At 39.1% G+C, this 21900-nt stretch overlaps 1 protein-coding gene across 6 annotated transcripts in view; it reads left to right on the top strand.

Moving 5' to 3' along the window:
* plch1 (phospholipase C, eta 1) overlaps positions 1 to 21900 on the top strand; it is a 68570-nt gene that overhangs the window by 12355 nt on the left and 34315 nt on the right. For 2 of the 6 annotated variants that reach the window (XM_040009681.1, XM_040009680.1), the window contains exons 1-2: positions 9292 to 11228; positions 19213 to 19359. In XM_040009681.1, the coding sequence (XP_039865615.1) occupies positions 11045 to 11228; positions 19213 to 19359 (331 nt within the window). In that variant the 5' untranslated portion in view covers positions 9292 to 11044. Of the gene's footprint in view, positions 1 to 198; positions 2415 to 9291; positions 11229 to 19212; positions 19360 to 21900 lie in introns of those variants that run through there. The other 4 variants (XM_040009685.1, XM_040009684.1, XM_040009683.1 and 1 more) reach the window with 3 other exon arrangements.

Here is a 21900-nt window from a genome sequence, read left to right as displayed (position 1 = left end):
ACAATGACAAAACAGTCAGTTTGCAACATTTATATATTACATTAATAGTATTTTCAAGTAAAGGGGGTTGAAATTATTTGGACATCACTGCATTTTATTTTTATTAACACTACAGCTTCTTTGGAAATGCCATATTTTTCTTTTTTGTAATACACATCATCTGAAATGTTGAGAGACTTTACTGTTTACGTTAGATATAATCTAAGTCGGTTTTTCCTTACAGTTTTTCTTAATCTGAACTAAATCCAGACATGCAGTTGCATCAGTTTGATCTTGATCTCTGCACTGACAGCTCTGTCAGAAAAATCCATGAAAAATCTCTGATGGGTTGGTTTGCTTCTGAGTTTGACACACCTACAGCAGACAAACCATTTACAGCCTCACCTTGACAAACTGCCTCCCGACTCTCCATCCTGCTTCGGTAGACTGTGTGCTATGCTTTGGCTGTACCGTTTCTTGTCAGTGAACTGTAGTAGAAAACAAGCATGACTGCTTCAGTGCTCTTCTGTGGATGATGGACTGAGCTGACTGACACAGAGAGAAAACACAATTGCTTGTTTTCCCATCTGTTATGCTTAGAAATCACCATGTGTATGAAATTTCAGACAATTTCTGGCCATGTATTTATAATTTGTATATATAATTTCTCTGAGGATGAAGTTGCCTTTTCTTTTAGAATCTGGGAGCTATTAATGTTGAGAAAATGAAAAAAGTGTAGCCTGCTGAGCACAAAATGAGGATGCATTTTCAGTGAGCGCTAACCAATTATTTTTTTTTAAAAAAAAAGATACTAATCTTTTAACTGTTGTCTAAGCTGTTGTGTCATTTTAAGAGGTGAAAAAGGAAGAAAAATCAAACAAGCTGTATGAAATATCTGCTGCATCATTTCTGGAGTTTCTATGTTTCCATTAATGTCCTTGACATGTTTGTCCTTTAGTGTCAGAGCATATTTATTTCCCTTTTCACTTCTTCACTCTGCCTCTTTTGCTTCTTCCAAGTTGCTTGCAGCCTTGTGAATTATCAAGTTGGCTGATTTTGTTTTTTGTCTGATCATGATATATAAACTAGACACTGCCAGGTGTTTTGGGCTGGGCCCATTAACTGTCTCTGATCAGGCAAGTGTGAATGAAGAGAAGTTTGTGTTTAAATCAGAGTCACCAATTACCTTCTAATACACAGGATGCTAATGGACAACATACAGTCATGCAACACTAAAATGAGGGCGACACTGGTGTTCAGACATGCATTTTTGTTTCTTCAGACAGCACTAATCGATTTGGTAACCTCTGCCTCTGGCTCCCAGTGTTTGAACACTGCGCGTCTGTGTGTCTGCTCGGTCATTCCGAAATTGTCTCTCGTAGTCCTAAATGAAATGGCTTTAACGAGGACCAGTGGACGAAACTAATCTATGAGATTCAGACTGAGTAAACTTTCATTAGGGAAATGACTCTACTGGGATGATACGCTCCCGGCTGGACACACACATAAAAACGCTCACACGCAATTTAAACGCTAAAAAAACCTACCTATTCATTAATGTTTACACGGGACTTGCTCTGCCTCTGTCGCTCTCTCTGGGGAACCAATATGTCCCAATGTGTTTACTGCATTCCTATTATTTCACGAAGCCTGCTTCCTGTTGTGTCTTGGAGTAAGCATGGAAAGAGACAGGCAATGTAAAGTGGGTCATAGCGCTGGCATCGCTGCGCAATTGTGCCGTATTTGTTGTTGTTGTTTTTATCGTTTAAGACTACAATCAATCACTGACCAAAAAAATATGCTTGTAACAAAACAAACGGATGTTGCACGAGCTGATTTTGGTGGGGAATTTAAACTGTCGTCAAGCAGCTGATCCACGCAAAAAAACAACAACCAAAAACTGGCGAAAATGTCCAAATGACCAACTCGAGTGGCTAAAGCCAACGCGCTGTGCGCTATCATTCACGTTCATTCATTCCACACCCGTCTTGAGCTCTCGTTCATTAACATCCACTCTCCGCCAAACCCATCGAGCGTGTGAGAAATCGGCTTATCGTTTTGCTCCTGTGTTGCGCCTGGTGAGAGGAGAGGATGTGCGCGCACAGGCTGTGGATGTGAGCTTTGGTGATTTGTGAATCCACTCTGCAGACAGTACAGGGAGGCAGGTACTGAGGAGCAGTTTGCTTCTGGGGCTTGTTTTTTGGATTCTTAAAACAAGTGTCACTTTATGATTATGACGCGCTTATTGTGAACAGTCTAGTTATCATGGAGAAATGGACTAATCGGATACTTTTTGATGGCATCTTGGCATTTCAAACCGCCACAACTAGGGAATAAAATGATGCCCGAAGCGCATGGAGGGATTTTGTGAGACCAACAACTTCAGTCCTAAATGGCAGAGCTTGAAGTTTGCAGAAATCTTAGTTTGGAGAGGGGTAAGTGATCATTTTCAGCACTTGGACATTGTGGTTATTTGGTATATCTGTCTCACAGAAGACAGTGCGGTGCACACATTCCTTCGCGTGCGCACCAGCCTACATCGCAAGAAGGCTGGAGCGTAATATCTCCACTGAGCTTGTTGTGGGGAATTTTCATCACCCACTCTGCTACAAACGCTGGAATAAGGAACCTAATCGCGTTGTCATTTGCATGAGGGATTCATTAGGCAGTATTTAGGCTGATGTTTATTGGCGTTTCAAATACAGAAATAATTCATTACACTCGGGGCAATATTTTAATTTTAATTTGTAAACTGCTGAGCGTTTATGTCAGCTTATATGAGAAATGTTGATGAGGAGCAGCAGCGGGAAACTGTCCCTGGTGCTGAAAATGCCCCTTTGTACGTGTCACTAGGGGGCAGAAAACCCCCTTAATTTCTCGATTGGATAACTCTGCCCTCAGTCCATATAGATCTGCATCCTGTAAGATCTGGATCTTCTGCACTGTTACAGAAATCTAACCATATCTGCGATGTTCACAAGTTCTGTCAGTACAATCCTTGGTGAGAACATGTCTCAGAAACTGACACACCACATAGCATTACCACATGCCATAGCTCAGTAAAAGAGGTGGGCTTGATTGTCGGTGGCATCAAGAGAAATAGGATCATTTTGAAAATCAGGCAGGGGATGTTAAGCACCATACAATGTGGCAGAACTGTGAATTGAGTCTTGATGGTCAAATTGAAGCCCTAACAGTCCCCAGGCTATTACAGCAGCCCTTTTATGATGTTGAAAATATGGAGAATCCTTGGCACTTAAAAGCAGAATACGTCAAGCTGTCAGCCCCCGCCACCACCCCTTGCAGTGCCAGGGTTTGCGTGTTTTTCTTTCTCATTTTGGGGTTTTAGAGGGAGGGCCCTGCCAACCTTGGACATGACACTAGCGCTTTATTCGTTTTGAACAACTCTTGTGCTTCATGGACAATCCAGCTCTTGCTGTGAGAGAAACTGAACAAAAAATGAAAGGAAGAGGAAGGTATGGAGGAGCATGTATAGATACTAATCTCCTCCACATGGAGGAAATGGCTTTTCCATGTAAAATGTGTTTTTCCTCATGTGTCTCTCCTGCACTGATGATGATGATGATGAATCACAGCACGTTCCCCCTGTCTTCTCTCTACCGTCATCTTTGTTTCTGCCTCTTCCTTTTTTGTAGCTTCGGGGCAGAAACAGCAAGCAGACACCAGGAAGAAACTCTCCCAGTCCTTTAGATCTTCTCTGTTCTCCAAAAGTATTTCTCTTCTCTTCTCTTCTCTTCTCTTCTCTTCTCTTCTGACAGAAATGAAATAAATATGATACCACCAATCTCGTCCAATTTTAAATAGGCAATTTTTCAACAAGGTATAAAGTATATATAATATGATACTGAAACACGGTACTGCTGGAAAAAGGACCCATGTCTCTTTAGCTGTTCCACTGCATAGGTGCTTCCAGTGTATTCAGTTTAACAATAATCAGTTTCCTGTTTATTAGTAATGTTCTTTCCTTTTCTTCTTTCTCCAAAAGGATCTTCTTTTTTTATTTATATGAAGTAAAATTTAATTGCTGCTGGGTTAATTTATCAGCCTGCGTGCTGACATAGCAACTGGCACATCACATCTGTTCTTGCCTTGGATTTTAAAAAAATCCAACTCCTTAAACCTACTGGGGTTCTTTTGGTAATTGTCAGCATGAATCTGGAGCCAGGCAACGCATTTACCACACCGTATTAGCGTTTTAAGTGGGAAATAGAAAGGAAATTATCCATAAATACAGGCTTTTATTTAATTTCCTTTCATCCCTTCATCCTTTAATGAGCTACCCAGAGGTCCAGTTTGCTTTTATTCAACACTTTTCAGCCTCCCTGATAAGAAGCAGAAGGCAGGCAATCATATCTTCTCTCAAATATTTTTTGGGAAACTGTTGAGATCACACAGGTTTTTATGGCAGTCTGGCTCTGCTAGAGATACTACATCTCAATCATCCTTCCTGGCATTGGGAAGAAGAAAGAAGAAGCTCAATCACTGCACGAACAGCCAACAATCGTACACCAAATGTATACATAAAAAGCGCACATGCAGGGTTCAGTTCCCGCCTTTGAAGTCACTCCTCCTCCGCTCGGGGACCCCCTGTATCAGCTTTGGCAAATGCATTATCATGCCGCAGTTGTCGTGTGTTTATTTTTATTCCGGAGTTGCTCCACACTGCACCCGAGGGAACCTGGAAACCCATTTGTAGCACTGGCAGTGTGAGCATTGCCCTAAGAGCTCTTAATTAGGTGGAGTAAGTGACTGCGACATAAGAGTGAGTGTGTATTCTTTTATTTTGCTAACAAGAAGCCTTACCAAGTGTTCTTAACTCTACCCTAGAACTTTTGTGTAATGACTTTGTTTTAAAAGGAATTTTATTTGAAAGTACACTCCAGATCCTAGTTAAAACCTATTGGCACCATGTTGCTGTCAAATATAAAGCACTGGAGTTATACAAATGATTAGTACTGCAGATTTTTTATCTTGGCAGCCATTTATTTGTGACAAGTCGATTAGTTTTAGTGCCATTAACAACCTATATATAGGCAGGAAATGTAGACATAAATACATGCCCAGAATTTTAACATTTGTGTGGGCTGTTTTATTAGAAAATGCAGCCAGCCATACTATACATTGCGATCGTGGCTCAAGAGTTGGCAGTTCGTCTTGTAATCGGAAGGTTGCCGGTTGCCGGTTCGAGCCCCAGCTTGGACAGTCTCGGTCATTGTGTCCTTGGGCAAGACACTTCCCCCACCGCCTACTGGTGATGGCCAGAGGGGCCGATGGCGCGATATGGCAGCCTCGCTTCTGTCAGTCTGCCCCAGGGGCAGCTGTGGCTACAACTGTAGCTGCCTCCACCAGTGTGTGAATGTGAGAGTGAATGAATAATGGAATTGTAAAGCGCTTTGAGGTTCTCGAAAAGCGCTCTATAAATGCAATCCATTATTATTATTATTACTATAGCCACAATCTCAGGCACTGACAGTCAGAGTAAAGTTGCATAATAATATCAGATTTGGAGTCGTACAATCTGAAATCACCATATTGGTGTTGCTTCTGCATCATTATAATGATGATTCAGGAGCATCGTTATTGCTCATTTGGCTCACTGAGCATTTAGTTATCATTAGCCAGGAAGTTAACTAATGCTTTTAAAAACTCTCATTAGCAAGCCAACGCAGGTAACCTAAATTTGGCTTACAGCAAACACAAATTAATAATATGTTTATTATAGTGAATAAATTAATAAAGAAAAGAGAGTTTAATATACACAAAGAAATATTTTCCCTTTTACCTCCAACAGAGCAATCCTGTCTGATTCCAGACAAACGTTGTTATGAGGCAGGACCGACACCGACACACGGATCTCAGATACATACGAATATTATTTGATTGTTTAGCACTGACACAGAAATAAAGTGTGAAAATGGAAAACTAGTAATGTTTTAGCATTATTCATATCATAACATTGTTATGTAGCCTTGTTGAGCCTGGGCATTAGTACGATATAGACTAACAAATTAAACTATTCATTCATTCATTCATTCATTCATTCATTCATTCATTTATGGGTGTGACTTTTTTGATTGTTTTTTCAATTGTGATTTTTCTACCTTTGGATCTTTGGGTTGAAACTAATGAATCAAAACCCTCCATGAATTTAATGCCCTTCAAATGGTGATCTGTTTTTTTGTATACCAGGTGTTTGTGATTGACTCTGGGGCTGAGAGACAGTTGTCTGCGTGCAGACTCTTTTTTTAAACTAATTTGAGCTTCTGCTGCAAACTTGTGAGACTGGAGTGGGAGAATTGAAAAATAAATTAAGAAATTTGTATGCAGGCTCTTACATTTTATTTGGTTAAATTCTGCACAATCTGTTCTTTTACTAGCGATAAGAAATTCTTCACAATGTCACATATCTTGCATCCTTGCATTAGTCTTCTTCTGCTTATCCAATTCATAGTTGCAATGGGACTGGAGTCTATCTCAGCTGTCATGGGTAAAAGGTCAGGTACACCCTGGACATGGTGTCTATTGCAGGGCTAAGACAAAGAGACAACTATTCATGTACACATTCAAGCCTACAGCCAGAAAAAAGACACAAATGCAACAATTCAGTGAAACTGAGAGCCTGAATTAATAGCAAAATATGATTTTTATTGACTTCACTGCAGTTTTGCTGCATGTTCTGACTCATGGGCAGTATGTTTGACACTTCTAATACAGTTCATTCACTGTTTATTCTTAAGTAAAACACAAAACAAAGAGTTCAAATGAACGCAGATATTAACGTGGCTAATTGTTCATTCTGCTCAAAAGTTTGGAACTGATGCAGTCTAGTTCAGGCTGCCGCATTGTGATGATTACAGAACTAGCCAGTACAGGCACCACACAAGAGGTTATTATCTCAGAATTCTGTTAATTATGACTTAGTTTTTAGATTAGGATTATAATTCTGTGGCTTTTTCTGTTTTTACTCCTTTCACAAGAAAATTACGTGCCATAATTATGTATCATAAATCCATGCTACCACTCCCGTGGTGATGCAGGATAGTCGGTTTAGACTGGTTTGCACCTATACTCAAAACTTACACCTCAGTTATTTTTCCACTGTAGGATAAAATATTTTCTTTTCATATCTTAACAAGAAGTAAGTAGTTTTAGTTTCTGAAGCGCAACCTAACCTTAACCTTAGCGATATTATTATTAGTGTTAGTATGAAATTGCACAATGCAACACTGCTAAACAACAGCGGGGGGCAGTAGATCATAAAACAGCCATATGTCTGCTTTTAGAAGGCAAAACAATTTTTTGTTGAGGTTTGTTTGAACTCTGTTTAAACTTCTCAAGTTCTGCTGCAGGGTCGGGATTTGGCATAAACTATGTGAAAGCATGGATCCATCCTGCCTTGTGTTAATGGGTCCGTCTGCTGGTCATGATGTCATAATAAGGAGGCTATTCTTTAGACTCCTTAGTACCAACTGAGTATTCTTGTTGACCATGTCCCTCCCTTTATGAACACAGTGTACCCATCTTCTGCTAGATGCTTCCACCTCACAGTGTCACAAAGCTCAAACAATCTCAAAAGGGTTTCTTGAAGATGACAATGAGTTCACTGTAGATTTCAGTACTTTTAAAATAATAATAATGGATTGGATTTATATAGCGCTTTTCAAGGCACCCAAAGCGCTTTACAATGCCACTATTGATTCACTCTCGCATTCACACACTGGTAGAGGCAAGCTACGGTTGTAGCCACAGCTGCCCTGGGGCAGACTGACAGAGGTGAGGCTGCCATATCGCGCCATCGGCCCCTCTGGCCAACACCAGTAGGCAGTAGGGTGAAGTGTCTTGCCCAAGGACACAACGACCAGGACAGAGAGCCCGGGGATTGAACCGGCGACCTTCCGGTTACAGATGCGCTTCCCAACCCCCTGAGCCACGATCGCCCCAAAAATACAATGGAGTTTTTTTATGCTGACATTGTTGGTCAAACTGTTATTACATAGTTATTTTTCCCCTGAGAATATAGTTATGATGACATTTATTAATCAGTTTTTCATATTGTGCATTTTTAAATTCCATGTATGCAGGAATAGAAATGGCAAAGGTCGATTATTTACTTGCATATATTAGCAAACGACTGTTCTGATTTAAAACAGGAACATCCAAAAATGTGTCATGGCTGTGCAGCTTTGCAGTTCTTTAATTAGCGTTTCCTGCATGTGGTCCGCAAGTTGTCTCTGCATTCATACAGGTTTCCCCTGTGTTTCTTTTCAATCACACATCAGGTGGATTATACTCCAGCTGTCCCACAGCTAGGAATGTGAGGGTCTGTCTCTCTGTTTTAGCATTGACTGACAAACAGATTCAGGCTATTTACCTGCTTTCCACCTCACACATACTCGGAATGGCTCCAGGCCACCATCACTATGAACAGAAACATGCAACAAGACAAAGTGAATCAATTAAACGCCACATCAGGATTTGTTATCCTAAAAATTATGTTCACCCAGTAATCACATTGTTTTGAAGCTTACTGATGGAGCAGGTGATGGAATTTGGAATTTGCCAAGGCATTAGAAACAGCAGTGTCACAAATGAGCTGGGGCATTCATCCCACCATGCTACGGCCTGATTTCCAGAAGTCATCATCTGTCACAGAGCTGTGCGCCTCACTAATTTAATTTCATAAGCTGTTGAATGTCCTGAGAGGAACAGCGAAACAGGATGGAGACTGGATGATATAACGCATGAATATATGTAAGAAGAAGATGTGATGGGATTATATGAAGTTTAATTTGGGGTTTATCATCTTTGATCTATTCTGTTGCAGTGATATGAAGAAAAAGCCCCAATCTGCCTGATTATCTAATCTTAGAAACACAGACTGGTTCTTGTGGATCTTATATTCCAAATAAAAATCCTATATAATATTATATTACATTCAGCATAAAGAAAATTGCATACAAGGAATAAGAAAAAATACCTCCAGAAATAATATTCTGTGAAACACTGAAAACTGGCATGAGGACTTTCACCTTTCTTGAGATTTGGATCCATCAAAGGGAAACTCCTCGCCTCACATATATATTTATTTGTATGTTACAGTTCAATCTGATTTCAACTTCTGTACAATGCAGTTTTACAATTTTGGAAAGGGACTTCAAAACTCTTTCTTTTCACTGACTTGTGTCAAAGAAAGATTAAATATTTGGTTGTTGTGGAAAAAAGTAAATATATTCAGTTAACACAATGCACCTTTAAAAAAACAACTTTACTTTAAAATTATAATAACATGTAACAAAAAGTGAATGTTAATTATTAATTAACTGTTGCAACCAACTGGCTCTGAAAACTTGGTGTGGTCACCATGGAGATCCACCATGATCTCTTGGACCTTAGGATTCAGCTGGAAGCCCTTGTCCTTGTCAAAGTAGTCCAAGAAAAAGACGTACATTGGTTCTTCCCAACAGAGGTTTTGCAGCCTCAGGAGAAACACGAGCAGAAAGAACCACAGGATCCCCTTCTGCAATGACCACAGTGTAACGTTAATGTCTGCATTAGTGCCAGTGGTGCTGTACACAGACACAGGACAGTCAGCAGTAAAGGACAGCATGACTTTCTTGTACTTAAAGAGCTCCTCGCTGTACCTCCTCTCCTCCTCAGCCCTTCATGATTGCAGGCACAGATGATCCCATTCAGCTTTAGAAGTGTCGGCTAGAATGAATCTTCTGACTGATTTTTTGAACAGTGTCTGAAGCAGCTCTCCTCACTATATTTCCAAAGTTGTATTTCTAATGATAAATTAACAACTAGCATTTCATCTCCAAACAGCTATAGTTCATGTATGCGGAGGTGTGACATTAAGCATGGTATGAATTCCTTTCTCAAGCTTTTTTGTCCAATCTTCAAGGAGACAGTGACCGATAACGAATCCTATTATCTCTGTATTTGAGCATTTATTGCATCTGGCCTCTCTTCATCACAGCATGCTCTTCTTGTCTTAAGTGCAGCTGTTCTGAACAAACTGTAAGTGCTAGAAAAGAGACGCGTCAGTCCAAGACTCCTCTGCTCAAGGGTAAAAAGAGAGAGAGAGAAAAGCTGTACTTTAGTATAGCCTGAAAGACCCAAGCTATCCCTGACTGCAGCCATTCATATCCTCGAGCTATTCTATAGCTTATTGAGTTTGATTTTAACACCAACTTAGGGTATGAAAAACAACACATGAGCACATTAATTAAATGACATTATAGAGTCCTTTTTTACAGCATTATGTTACTCTTAACAAATGGCATCTTTCATCACCTGATCAAATAAATTTTAATGAGAGAAGAGGACTTTACCCCCAGGAGGGGGCTTGTGTATAATAGCAGAGCATTTAGTGCAAGATAGACAGATGTGCCATCTCTGAGTTTTCCTGTTGTACTCACATCCCCACACACACTCCTCCCACATGCCAGCCCATTAAATCTTACTTTTGGTAATGCATTATCATGAATGTTATGTCATCATTCTTATCCCTGCATCCCGCTAGTTGACCTTAATGAACCCTGCCGATACAGAGACAGAAATCTGCACTATCCTCCTCCCATGCTCTTCATAATCACTCCATAAACTGCACAACAATACAAATCTGTGTGTCAGAGTAGCATGTTGGCAGCCACAGTCACACAGCTGCACATGTTCTGAAAGACCTGCGAACATCAGAGAGAGGTGGATGGGAAGAGCGGGAGTGGTGAACAGATGACCAACCGAAAGGTGGAAATGTGTATTTTTAGAGAGAGAGAAGGCTGTCAGATGAAGGTGACGCTACAGATCAGAGCACAGCACAGAGGAAGATGAACAGCAGGAGTGTTGGTGTGCTTGCTTCTTGTTTTGAGTGTGGAGGCTTACTGTCTGGAGAGAGTGCGCGCTGTCCGTCAAGCCTAATTTGAGGAAAAGCGCAAGTGGTTTTCAGAGGGTTTAGCTACAGGTAAAAGCTGAGTGTGTTTCATACTGGGACTGAGCCGAGGCACACTCCTACAGGCGAATTTGGATTTTTTTTGCCGAGGAAATGGAGGAAATTTCTTCACTTTTTGGTCCAACTTCTTTGTCTGCTCATAAAGTACAATCCACCTTTATTCACGGTCCTGCTGAAAAGTCTGCTGCGTTAACAGTAGCGACCCTTTTGGCGCGTAACATATACCACATTGGTGGCACCGTGGCTGTACCACAGAAATGCAGGCTTACACAGACTGGTAAGTTGATGTCTGTGATGTCTGTGTGATTTAGGTATGTGTATGGATCGAGACAATAATGCAGACTGAAGCAAACAAATAGAGCTGACTGGATTTTCATCATCCTTTGCTGACTTTTTTATATTTAAATTGATATATGTTGTGAAAAACTGGTATCTTCGTGTTTCTGTACAGGTTTTCTAAAACTGCGCATGAAGACAAACATCTTGCATATTGAACACATCACATCCTGGTGCTATTCATAGCACAGGAGCAGAGCAGGAGCTCATGTTTATGCAATGGAATATCCCCAGAATAATCAAATTGCTCACTTTCAGCTACCATAACTTTGAACCAGCAGAAGAGCCCTCTTGAGGGAAGATTTGTCTAGTTTGTGTGTTGATTTCTGCATATTTTATCTCACATTGTAATGCTGCGTAAATATAATTCATTTTGTCCTTTGGACAGCCAATCAACCGAGACCGATTCACATCTTGAATCAACTTGCATGCACAAAACAAAACCTGCAGGTCATGAAAGCTATCGGGCAGAAGTCTCCATTCGGACAGCTTTATTCTTGTCTAAATGCTGCATTTGTTTTTCAGTAGTCAAACTGGTTCAGATAGTTTGAGTATTGGTGCCTTATGCCACATGAATAGTGCATGAAGTATCAGGCAGATGCTGGTGAATATGAATTTATGTAGTTATGAATAAATTATGATAAATCTGTGGACTGTTGTCCATTCTAGTCGTCACCCTTAGACCAAATCTTAACAGAGATCTCATGTAGGGCCATACTAGAATTGAAATATTAGCCTGAGTAGATTAGACAGTCAAATGAGGCCACGGCTGATAAGAATCTCACATCAGTGTTAAGATTAAAAAAATGACAGTTAAGATTGAAAAAGATTAATGAAAGCTGTTGTAGCTGATAATCAAATACCAGGTATTATGTGTTTGCGATTCCAGGCCTTATAATATGGATCTAAGTAAGAACAGGCTTTGTTCATCAGGTTATCACAGAGGCGTCTTCATCACCTACCCCATTAAAATATGTTTGAATTTCCTTGGCCTCTGTGGAGAGACAAAGCTTTGATCTGCTCTCTGCTGTGCGCCGACAGAGATGATGAGATTTTACACATGCACGCGTGCACGCTCATAAACACTCACACAGCAGCACATGCATGTGTAGCAACTGTATTTCATTCAATGGAAATGGAAGCTAAAAAAGTAGAAAAAAGGCTGCTCTTTATATTTTCCCTACTCTCATATAGCTAAAAAAAAAAAAAAAAAAAATCACATTTTTACACTTGGATGGAGCTGCTACGTGTCTAAAATCCTTTTTTTTTGGAAGGGTGCCGGCAAAGCACAAAGACCACCATCAGAGGATAATTCGCATAAAAATGTCAAGTGGGGTTAAAAAGTCAGTGAATTCATTTTTGCAAAGGTGTCTCTAGGAAACAGACAAGAATTACAAATTTGAACTGAAATGGTAAAATTCATATCTGCTCCTCAGATGGTTTAAGCAGAGAAATTGGACAAGAGATGAGTGTCAAGGTGTTCAGGCCGCCGATTATTTCATTCAACATCACTGATCTTCAAAGAGCTACTTAAATTAGTTCTCATCTATTATTATGAGCTGACTCCCCTCTCCTGTGTACATATTAACCCACCTGCTCTCTTCCATTCTGCTTTTCAGCTTTTGGCCTAAGTTTGAGACTTGGCTCTTTGTGGTGCTTATCATGCAGATGGAAAACAGAGTGACAGGAGAATGCCTGCAGAAAGGTCAAGGAATAGCAGGGATGGATTGAAGAAAATAGAGTAAAAATGGAGATGCAATAAGGGAGGAAGTGAACTTACTTTAGGTTGCGCTTCAACACAAACTGATGATGAAATGATACCTGGATTTCAGTCTTCTGTTTCTGGAAAGCTGCCTGTTTTTGATGTTGAGCTGGATGGATAAATAAAAAAATGACTTCTGCATTCCCTTTGAGATTTTTCTTGTGAAATATATCTGACTGCCTTCCTGAAAAACATTTTTACATATTTATGCTCCGAGGGAATAGTGGGAGAATGGGCATGTACTTTCTAGGGCGGTTGAATAGCATTTATTCACTTTGGGGCTGATTTGTGATGTTTCACATCCAACTGCTGGCAGAGTGATGCTGTGAGCTTGTCTAGTCTGAGTCATGGATTTTACAGTCTGACATAGCGAGAGAAGACCCGGAAAAAGATTGTGGATGTGATTAGCATTACAGGAAACCTACATGTGACAGTGCCATCCATTGAAATCCATTGTTAATGAAGCTGTGGATTTCACAAGTGGCCATGAGAGATAAATAATGCAACATGTCCTATTTTCTTGTTTTTGATTAATTCTTTTCTCTAAATCTCTCTGCATCTTCAGTGTCCCATTATTTTCTACAGCCCTGAAGGCTTTTTGCAACACCATAAAGTACTCATCCATTATGAGCTGATATAAAAGTTTGTGGTATTCCCTGTTTTGTGATAAATGATTAAAAATGGCTTAAAGCTGGGTATAGAAAAATAGCATATAGTGTTTATATAACTGTTAGTGGGTCTAATGAAACCTTGTGCCTGAGATTCTATTTCTTCTGAACTACAGTGCACAGGTTCTGGTTGTATTATAGCTAATAGTTGTATGTACTGTAGAATATTTCAATGTCATTGTGAATTAATTTATTCATTAGGGCATTGTCAATGAGGAGCTTAATGAGCAAATCTCCCAAACAAGTTTAGACAGTTTGGTCAGTTTGATTTAGGCCTCGGTCCCACAGGCCTAAAGACCAGTTGGCAACCCCCTGGCAACCTGTGGTCCCAAGAGAAAACGCTTATTCCTTGACTGGTTGGCGAGTGGCTGCTGCCAGTAATTTGATGAAATTGATTGCAAAGAGCGTGCTGTAAAAGCGTCCCTGATTTTAGTTTGATGATTGCCACAATCACTTGTAGTTTGCATGGAAGACACCTGCTTTTCTATAAACACTCCCCAACTGCTTGCTGACTGGTAGTGAAACTTATGAAAGTGAGACGCAAATCAAAAAGTAAAGTTCTTTCAAAGTAAAAGTTTAAAATTTTACTATGAAGGCAAGCGTTTCTATTACTGGTTTGTTTGGTGCTCTTCGCGGTTTCGTTGTCACTTAGCACATAGCTGACTAATGTTTACAAACAAGTTGGTGCCTTCCACACGGTTTTTTCAGTGACTGCAGCAATCTGCTCAGAATCAAAGAAATCACAAGGAAATTTAGCTGTTTGCAACTGATTTCACCAAGTGACTGCTGGTAACTTCCATCAACCACTCGCTAATAACTTCAAAGCCAAGTGAGGGGCTTTTGAAGCTATCCAATGTGTTAAAAGAAACATTTTTTCTTACTATTATTTATGGTTGGTTTTTATGGTTAAAAAAAAAAACAGTTGAAAAGAGACCAAAACAGCAGTTCATGCAAAAATATTAGTAAGTTCAGAAGTATGGCATTAGGTAACATTTATGTAACAAGAGCTGAAAATGGTGTAACAAATGCATCTGGTGTATAATAAGCAAAAGTGGAGGTGGGTCATTTACAGAGAACAAAAACTGTATTTGTTTTATATTTACATAAAAACAAAAATCTTGTTACCGTAATCTAATAAGAGTAAATATATTTTTGTTAACTCGGTGATGCCGCCCTTTCCTTTTTATATCTTAGTCATGCCCATTTGTCATATCAGATGTTCACATTACTAATCCTTTTACTGAAATTCAAGCTTATCATTTATAAAAGGTGACCCTTGCAGTCCATTACTGTTGGCTAAAACATAGTCCTACCCCAACACTATTGATATTTCTTCTGATTTGCTGGAAACTGCCGGTTAGAGTAAATAGCTTGTTGTGTACTTCGCACATATTTGTATGTATCTTTTGATCTTTGTTCTCTTTTGTGTTAATAACATGGCAGGCTGTGTGACCATCTTTGCATTCATAATGTGCTGTGAACCTTCCGAAGTGATACGCAGCTATTGGACTCATATGTTTACGGTTGTGTCCCTGGAGTGAGCATCTGTGACTAAAAGAACTCATCTTGTATTGAAAGCAAAATTTGTGCCTTTGCTAAGCCTGTCCTCAGGATAGAGAGAGTGCAGATTGTACTCAGCGCTCTGCTGAGTGTGTGCTCTGTCAAGTATGGTTAAATATGTGTTTTAGAGCCACAAGAGGTTTGACTTTTGCTGTCTTTAAAGATAATCACTCATGTCATCAAAAAATGCATTTTTAAATTTATTTCTGTGTGTTTGTGTATTTGCTATTACAAATATAATACAACTTCACTATATTTTACCTTTTTCAAATTTTGATATGGAGTCTTTAGGCAGTTTTTCTTTATTTGTAAACCCTGATGATTTTGAGTCTTTAGGTTCCTTCACCATTGATCTGATGCAGAAAAAGTATACTAGTTATTATCATGTATGCTTTTAACTGTATTCTTCTTAACATCTTAACCATTAACATGCACTTTTTACTAAATAATATCATTGCTGTGTTTGTAATATGAAAAAACGTTTTGATATGTTGAGAGTTTTGTCACGGTCTGCGGAGGGCAGACCGTGTGTGGGAGTGTGAGGATCCAGGTGCAGACACAGACGAGGAGACAGTACTGAACTTGAAACGAAAAGCGAGCCTTTATTTGGGCTGATTAAAGTGGCAAAAAACTGAAAGCACCGAGGCAAGACTAAACTAGAAGCTGAACTGGGAAAACTAAGAACTGACACTTAACTCAGACAACAGGGAAGACTAAGACAAGGAGACAATGATGCATATGACTGAGACAACTATAAACAGGACTCTGTGCTGGAACAACAAAAAACTATGAAATATATACACGTAAGCAACATGGACATGACCAGCACAGAGTCCTGAAACCCGGCGTAACATGGGGGAAGTTGAACAGATGATGCGACGACGATCAAAGGAAGACTGAGGACTTAAATACACACATGAGGTGATCAGGGGAAGTGGAAACGCATGCGAACACAGCTGACTAGAATGAAACATAATGACAATACAGGGGAGAGTAACACTAACTACAATGAACAAAGAACACCAGACTCTTCCAAAATAAAACAGGAAACACAGAGACATAGACATGGCACGAACTTGACAACAAGAGCCACACAGACATGAAACATGACAGGTAGACGCACGGACCAGGAGAGATGAAAAAAAGGGACTAAGAAACCAAGGACTAAACTGCAAACTAGAAATCAACTAGATGCATTAAACTACAACATGTGACTACAAAAATATGCATTAGAACTCAAACACTGGGCCTCACGACCCAGTACCGTGACAAGTTTTTGTTTAGCATGAATTCTCTCTGAGTACATTTTCTGTTTTGATCCAAGACATTGAAATGGGACATGAGAACTTGAGCTTGCTTTCATTTATATACTGTGTTTAGGAGAAGAATTGGCATTTACCTTACGGCACCACTAAATGTTTAATGTTTTATGAGTAACTCTTTACAAGTAAACTCTGAAGTGTATGTTTTATTTCTTGTTTTAAACTGTCAGCGATCCACTTTGGTTTATAAAATTAATGTTCACATAGTATTTACAAGCTTTTTTTTCTTTATCAGTAACTTCTTAATTACAGCCCCATGAAAGTACATGAATTACATCTTGTTAGGTCTATTACAGTTGTCCATATACCCTTAAATTCAGTCCCAATCCCAAAGTAATCTCTTCATGACTAATTCATCAGTTTTTAGACACAGAGGGTTCTTGTGGGGAAATTTCTTAATGGCCAAGCAATTATAGAATACAGTAATGCTGAATAAGACATCAATAAGTGCTGAATAAGGACTTCTAAATGGCCCTAATGCTACAACTATGTATCCTAATAACTAGTTGGCCGTGAATACTTATACCTTAATACAAAGTGTTACACTTGGCACTAATCGCCTCCCATCTTGAAGGGTTGGGAAGCGAATTCCTCAGCTCCAGCCTGTGGTGTGGCTCCACATTATACATCTAAAGTCAGACATTAACTCATCACCATAATCTACTGAAATAGCTTATAGTTTACAGTTAAACGGCTACTTCACTGCTTTTAAAAGTGGGGGACCACAAACTTGGAAAATTTAAGATTAAGCTGTTTTATATACGTTACAAATTTTGCTGCTTTTATTCCATTCTTCATATTTTAATCTGCCTCCTATTATCTTTTTTTCACTAAGTAGCCCTTATAATAAATAGAATCATTGTATCCGATTCTAAAGCTTGTCACTGATTAAGTAAATTACCATCACACTCCTTGTTTGTTCCCTGTTCCCCTTTTCATCCTATGTAAACACAATTTACATTTCAACCAGAAGTCACATTTTTTTCAGATAAAGGTGAGAGAAAACATACCAGACAATCAGTGACAAGCTTTAGAATAGAGAATAGAGAATAGCCTTTATTGTCATTGTTCGTTGTACTCTGTACAATGAAATGCACTCTTGTCAAGAGAGGGGGAGGCTTTTAAAAGTGTGTCAGCCTTGTTTTAAGGCCAAATATTTGAATACATGTCACTAAAATATTAACCTTTCAGGTATTTCATAACATTTTTTCTGTTTAACCTCTTTATTCCCCTCTCTATTTTATTTAAGTGTTGCATCCATGTATGTGTGGACTGATGCATGTTAACACAGAAATGATGCATACTTATGTGAAAACATGAAATATGCACAGCCATGCACGCACACATACACGCAGAGGCGTACACACACTCCACTAATGAGGATGGAAATCTCTCCCTCTCTCTGCTGTCATTCCTGTCTATATCTCTGCCACCAGCTGTCACGCAAAGTAAAAAGTTTGAAGCTTTGTCTTTTATCCTTTCTCAAAGCTGGACAGTGCTAGACAGTCAAGCAATCAAACACAAAGTCAATTCTTACCATCATTTCAGTCCCTCTGTGCTCCTCTTCAGAACACCATGCCCCCTCCTTGCCATATTCCTGTTCATTTCAAGTCACTTTAATTGAACCTTTTCCAGTAGATAACTACCAGAAATTGAGTTTTCAGTTCGTAGTATAGTGTAGACACACATATATACGATGTAGTGCATTGACAGAGAGTGGACCTTCACCTGCCTGTGTTTAATGTGAAAATGTTAAGCATCGGTTTGCGATAAGTGTGTGTGTGTGTGTTTCATGTTAAAGCTGATGGGCAGAGACTTCAAAATGCCACAGTACTTAAAAAAAAAAAAAAGGAATGATGGCACAGGTGCACACACCAAAACTTGAAGCCGGGGAGTGAATTCATCTAAATCCAGTCACCATAAACCCTTCTCCACAAAGACAACATCAACAAATCATAGATTTAAATCATACTGTTCACGGTGAGGTCTGTAGATAATCCAGAATAGCAGCAACACAGATTCTGCTTTTGAATTATTTCAGTTTATTGGAGAAATCTATTCAATACTGTGAGACCCTCAAAGAGAATTGCATTCAATCCAGCTGGATTGGGGAAGAGGGAGAAATGTCAGAGACAGACACCAGAAACCACTGAAACACTAAAACTGAAGAAATCTGCAGAGGTATGTAACAAATTCAGCAGCCTTTAATGCAGCCCAATCTTAGCTTCCACCTGCTTCATCATAATGTGAAGATTTTTTTCCTCAAACAGTTCTTTAGGCTCTCTGTGAAACTTAGAACAGAGACATACACATTAGACAAGTCTCTCTCTCTCTGAGATCGCTCTACTTCTTCCTTCTCTGAGCTGCTCTCATGGGGAGGTCAGCGGGGTAACAGAAAAGCAGCCCTGTGTGTTTACACAGAAGAATCTCTGTTCATTTTGGTGTCTGACCCACATCAGCTGCTGGCTCAACTACTAACTGTGTGACTCTGTGACACTTTGCCACACTTCTTCCTGAGAAAATACAGTTAAAGCCAAACACCTGTTCCTTTTTTTGTCTTGATATGGTTCTCTGCTAACCTTGTTTGTGTTTGTGTGTCTGCGTTATTTGCAGTGGAGCGATGCATGAGTGTTATGCAGTCAGGGACACAGATGGTAAAGCTGAAGGCTGGATCCAAAGGGTTGGTAAGGCTCTTCTACCTGGATGAACATCGTTCCTGCATCCGCTGGAAGCCGTCACGCAAGAGTGAGAAGGCCAAGAGTGAGTATGCGTGCATACACACACACTCCTCTGCATCGATACACAGATTCAAAATAACATACACAAACTCTTTTTGCATCTGTCCTTCTGTCCGGCTTTCTATCAAATTATGGTATAATTTCTAAACATCGTGGATACATTTAATGGAAAAAATCTTCTTTATTACAACTTTTTTCATAGTTTGTCTAAGTTGAAGGTGCACATCAAGACGTAGCACTGTACAAGCCTTCAACCTAAGTGACCATATGGGTGATCTGCCTTGAGTCTGTGCATGCGATTTCAGAGTAAACATCTGTGAGGCTCAGGCACAAAAACAAATAAAACAGAGGACCTTAAAAGACTCCTTCAGACAGTTTTTTTTGGCCTCATTTCCACTATAGTCTAAAGATTTGTACTGAAGCTTAAATGTGAAGCACATTAATCCCCTGACATATCAAAAAATTGGATGTTTTTTTAAATGTAGTTTTTACAGGCAACCATACTATGCTTTAACCTAGTCTATTGGTCAAATGGTTGCTTTTGTAACTCAAGAGTGCAAAATAGTGACTGAAAACAAATGCTGAGAGGAGTTGACCAACCAGAGAAGTTCTGGGAAAGGTTTCTTTGTTGAAAAAAGCTCTTTTGTTACAGTGAGAAATACTCACGATTGAAAGTAGTGTATATTTTTGATTAAAAATCAGAAATGAGCAGAAGTATTTTGTGTTAAATCAAGTGATTTGTGGACCCATCCATCAACCCCAACTCTGTTTGTAGTGTCTTTGTGGCTGCTACCACAAGATGCCATATGACCAAAGTAGAGTGCAGACATTTTACAGTTGCAGCATGAGATATATCTATTAATAAAAATCAGATAATTTCTCTGTTTCATGTTCTGATTTTTCCCATTAGTTGCTCAAGTCCGCCTCAAATTGCTGGCCTGCCCCTTTAGTTGCTGAGGTGATTGTCCTTCTTAATTTTCTATATATGAGGAAAATGTGGACTTTAAAACATTCTTCATTTTACACTATATGACTTTTCAGCTGGTGGAATAAATATGTGGTACTGCTGCATTTTGCGGCAATAGTTTTACAGCTTGTTTTGCAAATTACCACATTTTGTGCAACATCCTCCTTGTTATATCCAAACGACAGCGAGTCGCATTCCCTTGCTCGTCTGAAATTGACGCTGTTGCCATATTTTTCCTTATCTGGTAGTATATAAATACGCATGGTGAACGCAGTGGTTGGGAGGGGTGGATTAATGATGCATTCGCAGTGTGTGGGAGAAAAAATAAACTCAGTCAATTACATGCAGACAGCTTTATATTGCCTGTGCAATTTATGTTCGGTGGTTACAATAAAGCCATTTTAACCATTGTACGTGGAAAAACTTGTGATACATAGAGTATATTGCTCACCGCTAGCTCCAACAAGACTGTGATAGACTGTAATATTCTAAGATCGCTGCATCTTACTATAACACACAAATGTTTTTATCTCAGTGAAGTTCTCTTAAAAAATCAGTAGCTGACCAAAATTTGCACAAAGGTACATATTAGGCCCCTCAATGTTCCTATGTATATTATGGATACATATATTATGATATCAAAATATTGCCTAGCTACTGCATACCAACCTACTGCATACCTGTTTGTTTTTATACATCTTTAGCACCCTAGGAAAGCATTGTGTCATTTTTATTTCACAACAGTAACATCATGTTTACATACCCAAAACTTGAATTGGCTGTGATATAACATGACATCATTATGCTGCATAGCTGCCTCCTAACAATGGCCTAAAGAAGACCAAAAAAATATTGCAGCGTTCATTAGATTATTAATATGAATTGCTGAATTTGGAAAAAACAAAAAACAAATCCTAAAATAATGGCATTGGTATTATATATTGTTATTTACACCTGTGTAACTTGTTGGAAAGATTGTGATTTGGTTTAATACAGAAAAAAATAATCTGCTATGGGTTGAAACAAGGCGCTTTTGTTGTTTAGATCTAAACAAATGAGAGTGAGATCACAAATCCCACTCTGCTCTTTGCATGCCTAATTGTCTGATCACGCAGATGTTGCACTATTAGACATTGTACTGTTTCTAGTACAATACTCAACAGTTAAAGCTATAAAAAGCTGTCAACATAAGATTATTTCTACTTACATAATAATAGCACTAATAATACTTTTATTTATTTATTTATTCTTAGCACATATCATGTTTCAAAGTGCTTGACAGATTGTGGCCATTTCCTTTTTTTTTTTGCAGCAGTAAACCTTTTTTTTTTTTTCCTGGAATGTCTGTTGAAGTTTAATAATCTGAGTTTGCCACATTGCTCTGGCTCTGAGAGGATTATCGTTATATGTTTCACGGCCCCCTCAAAGCATCGTTAGCACTTTTTTATTTTATATCAACCCACTGAGGCATACATCTGTCTATGGACCTGTCCTTAAATGTGTACATGGCAGTGTGTGTGTTTGTGTGTGTCTGTGAGTAGACTGTCAACATTAGATAAGCCTCTTAGATACTCTCCATTGACATGATTAAGAGAA

Source organism: Simochromis diagramma, unplaced genomic scaffold (genome assembly GCF_900408965.1).
Source record: "Simochromis diagramma unplaced genomic scaffold, fSimDia1.1 OVJJ01000344.1, whole genome shotgun sequence".
Lineage (NCBI taxonomy): Eukaryota > Metazoa > Chordata > Actinopteri > Cichliformes > Cichlidae > Simochromis > Simochromis diagramma.
Note: the sequence above shows the minus strand (reverse complement) of the source record. Positions and strands in the feature narration are given on the sequence as shown.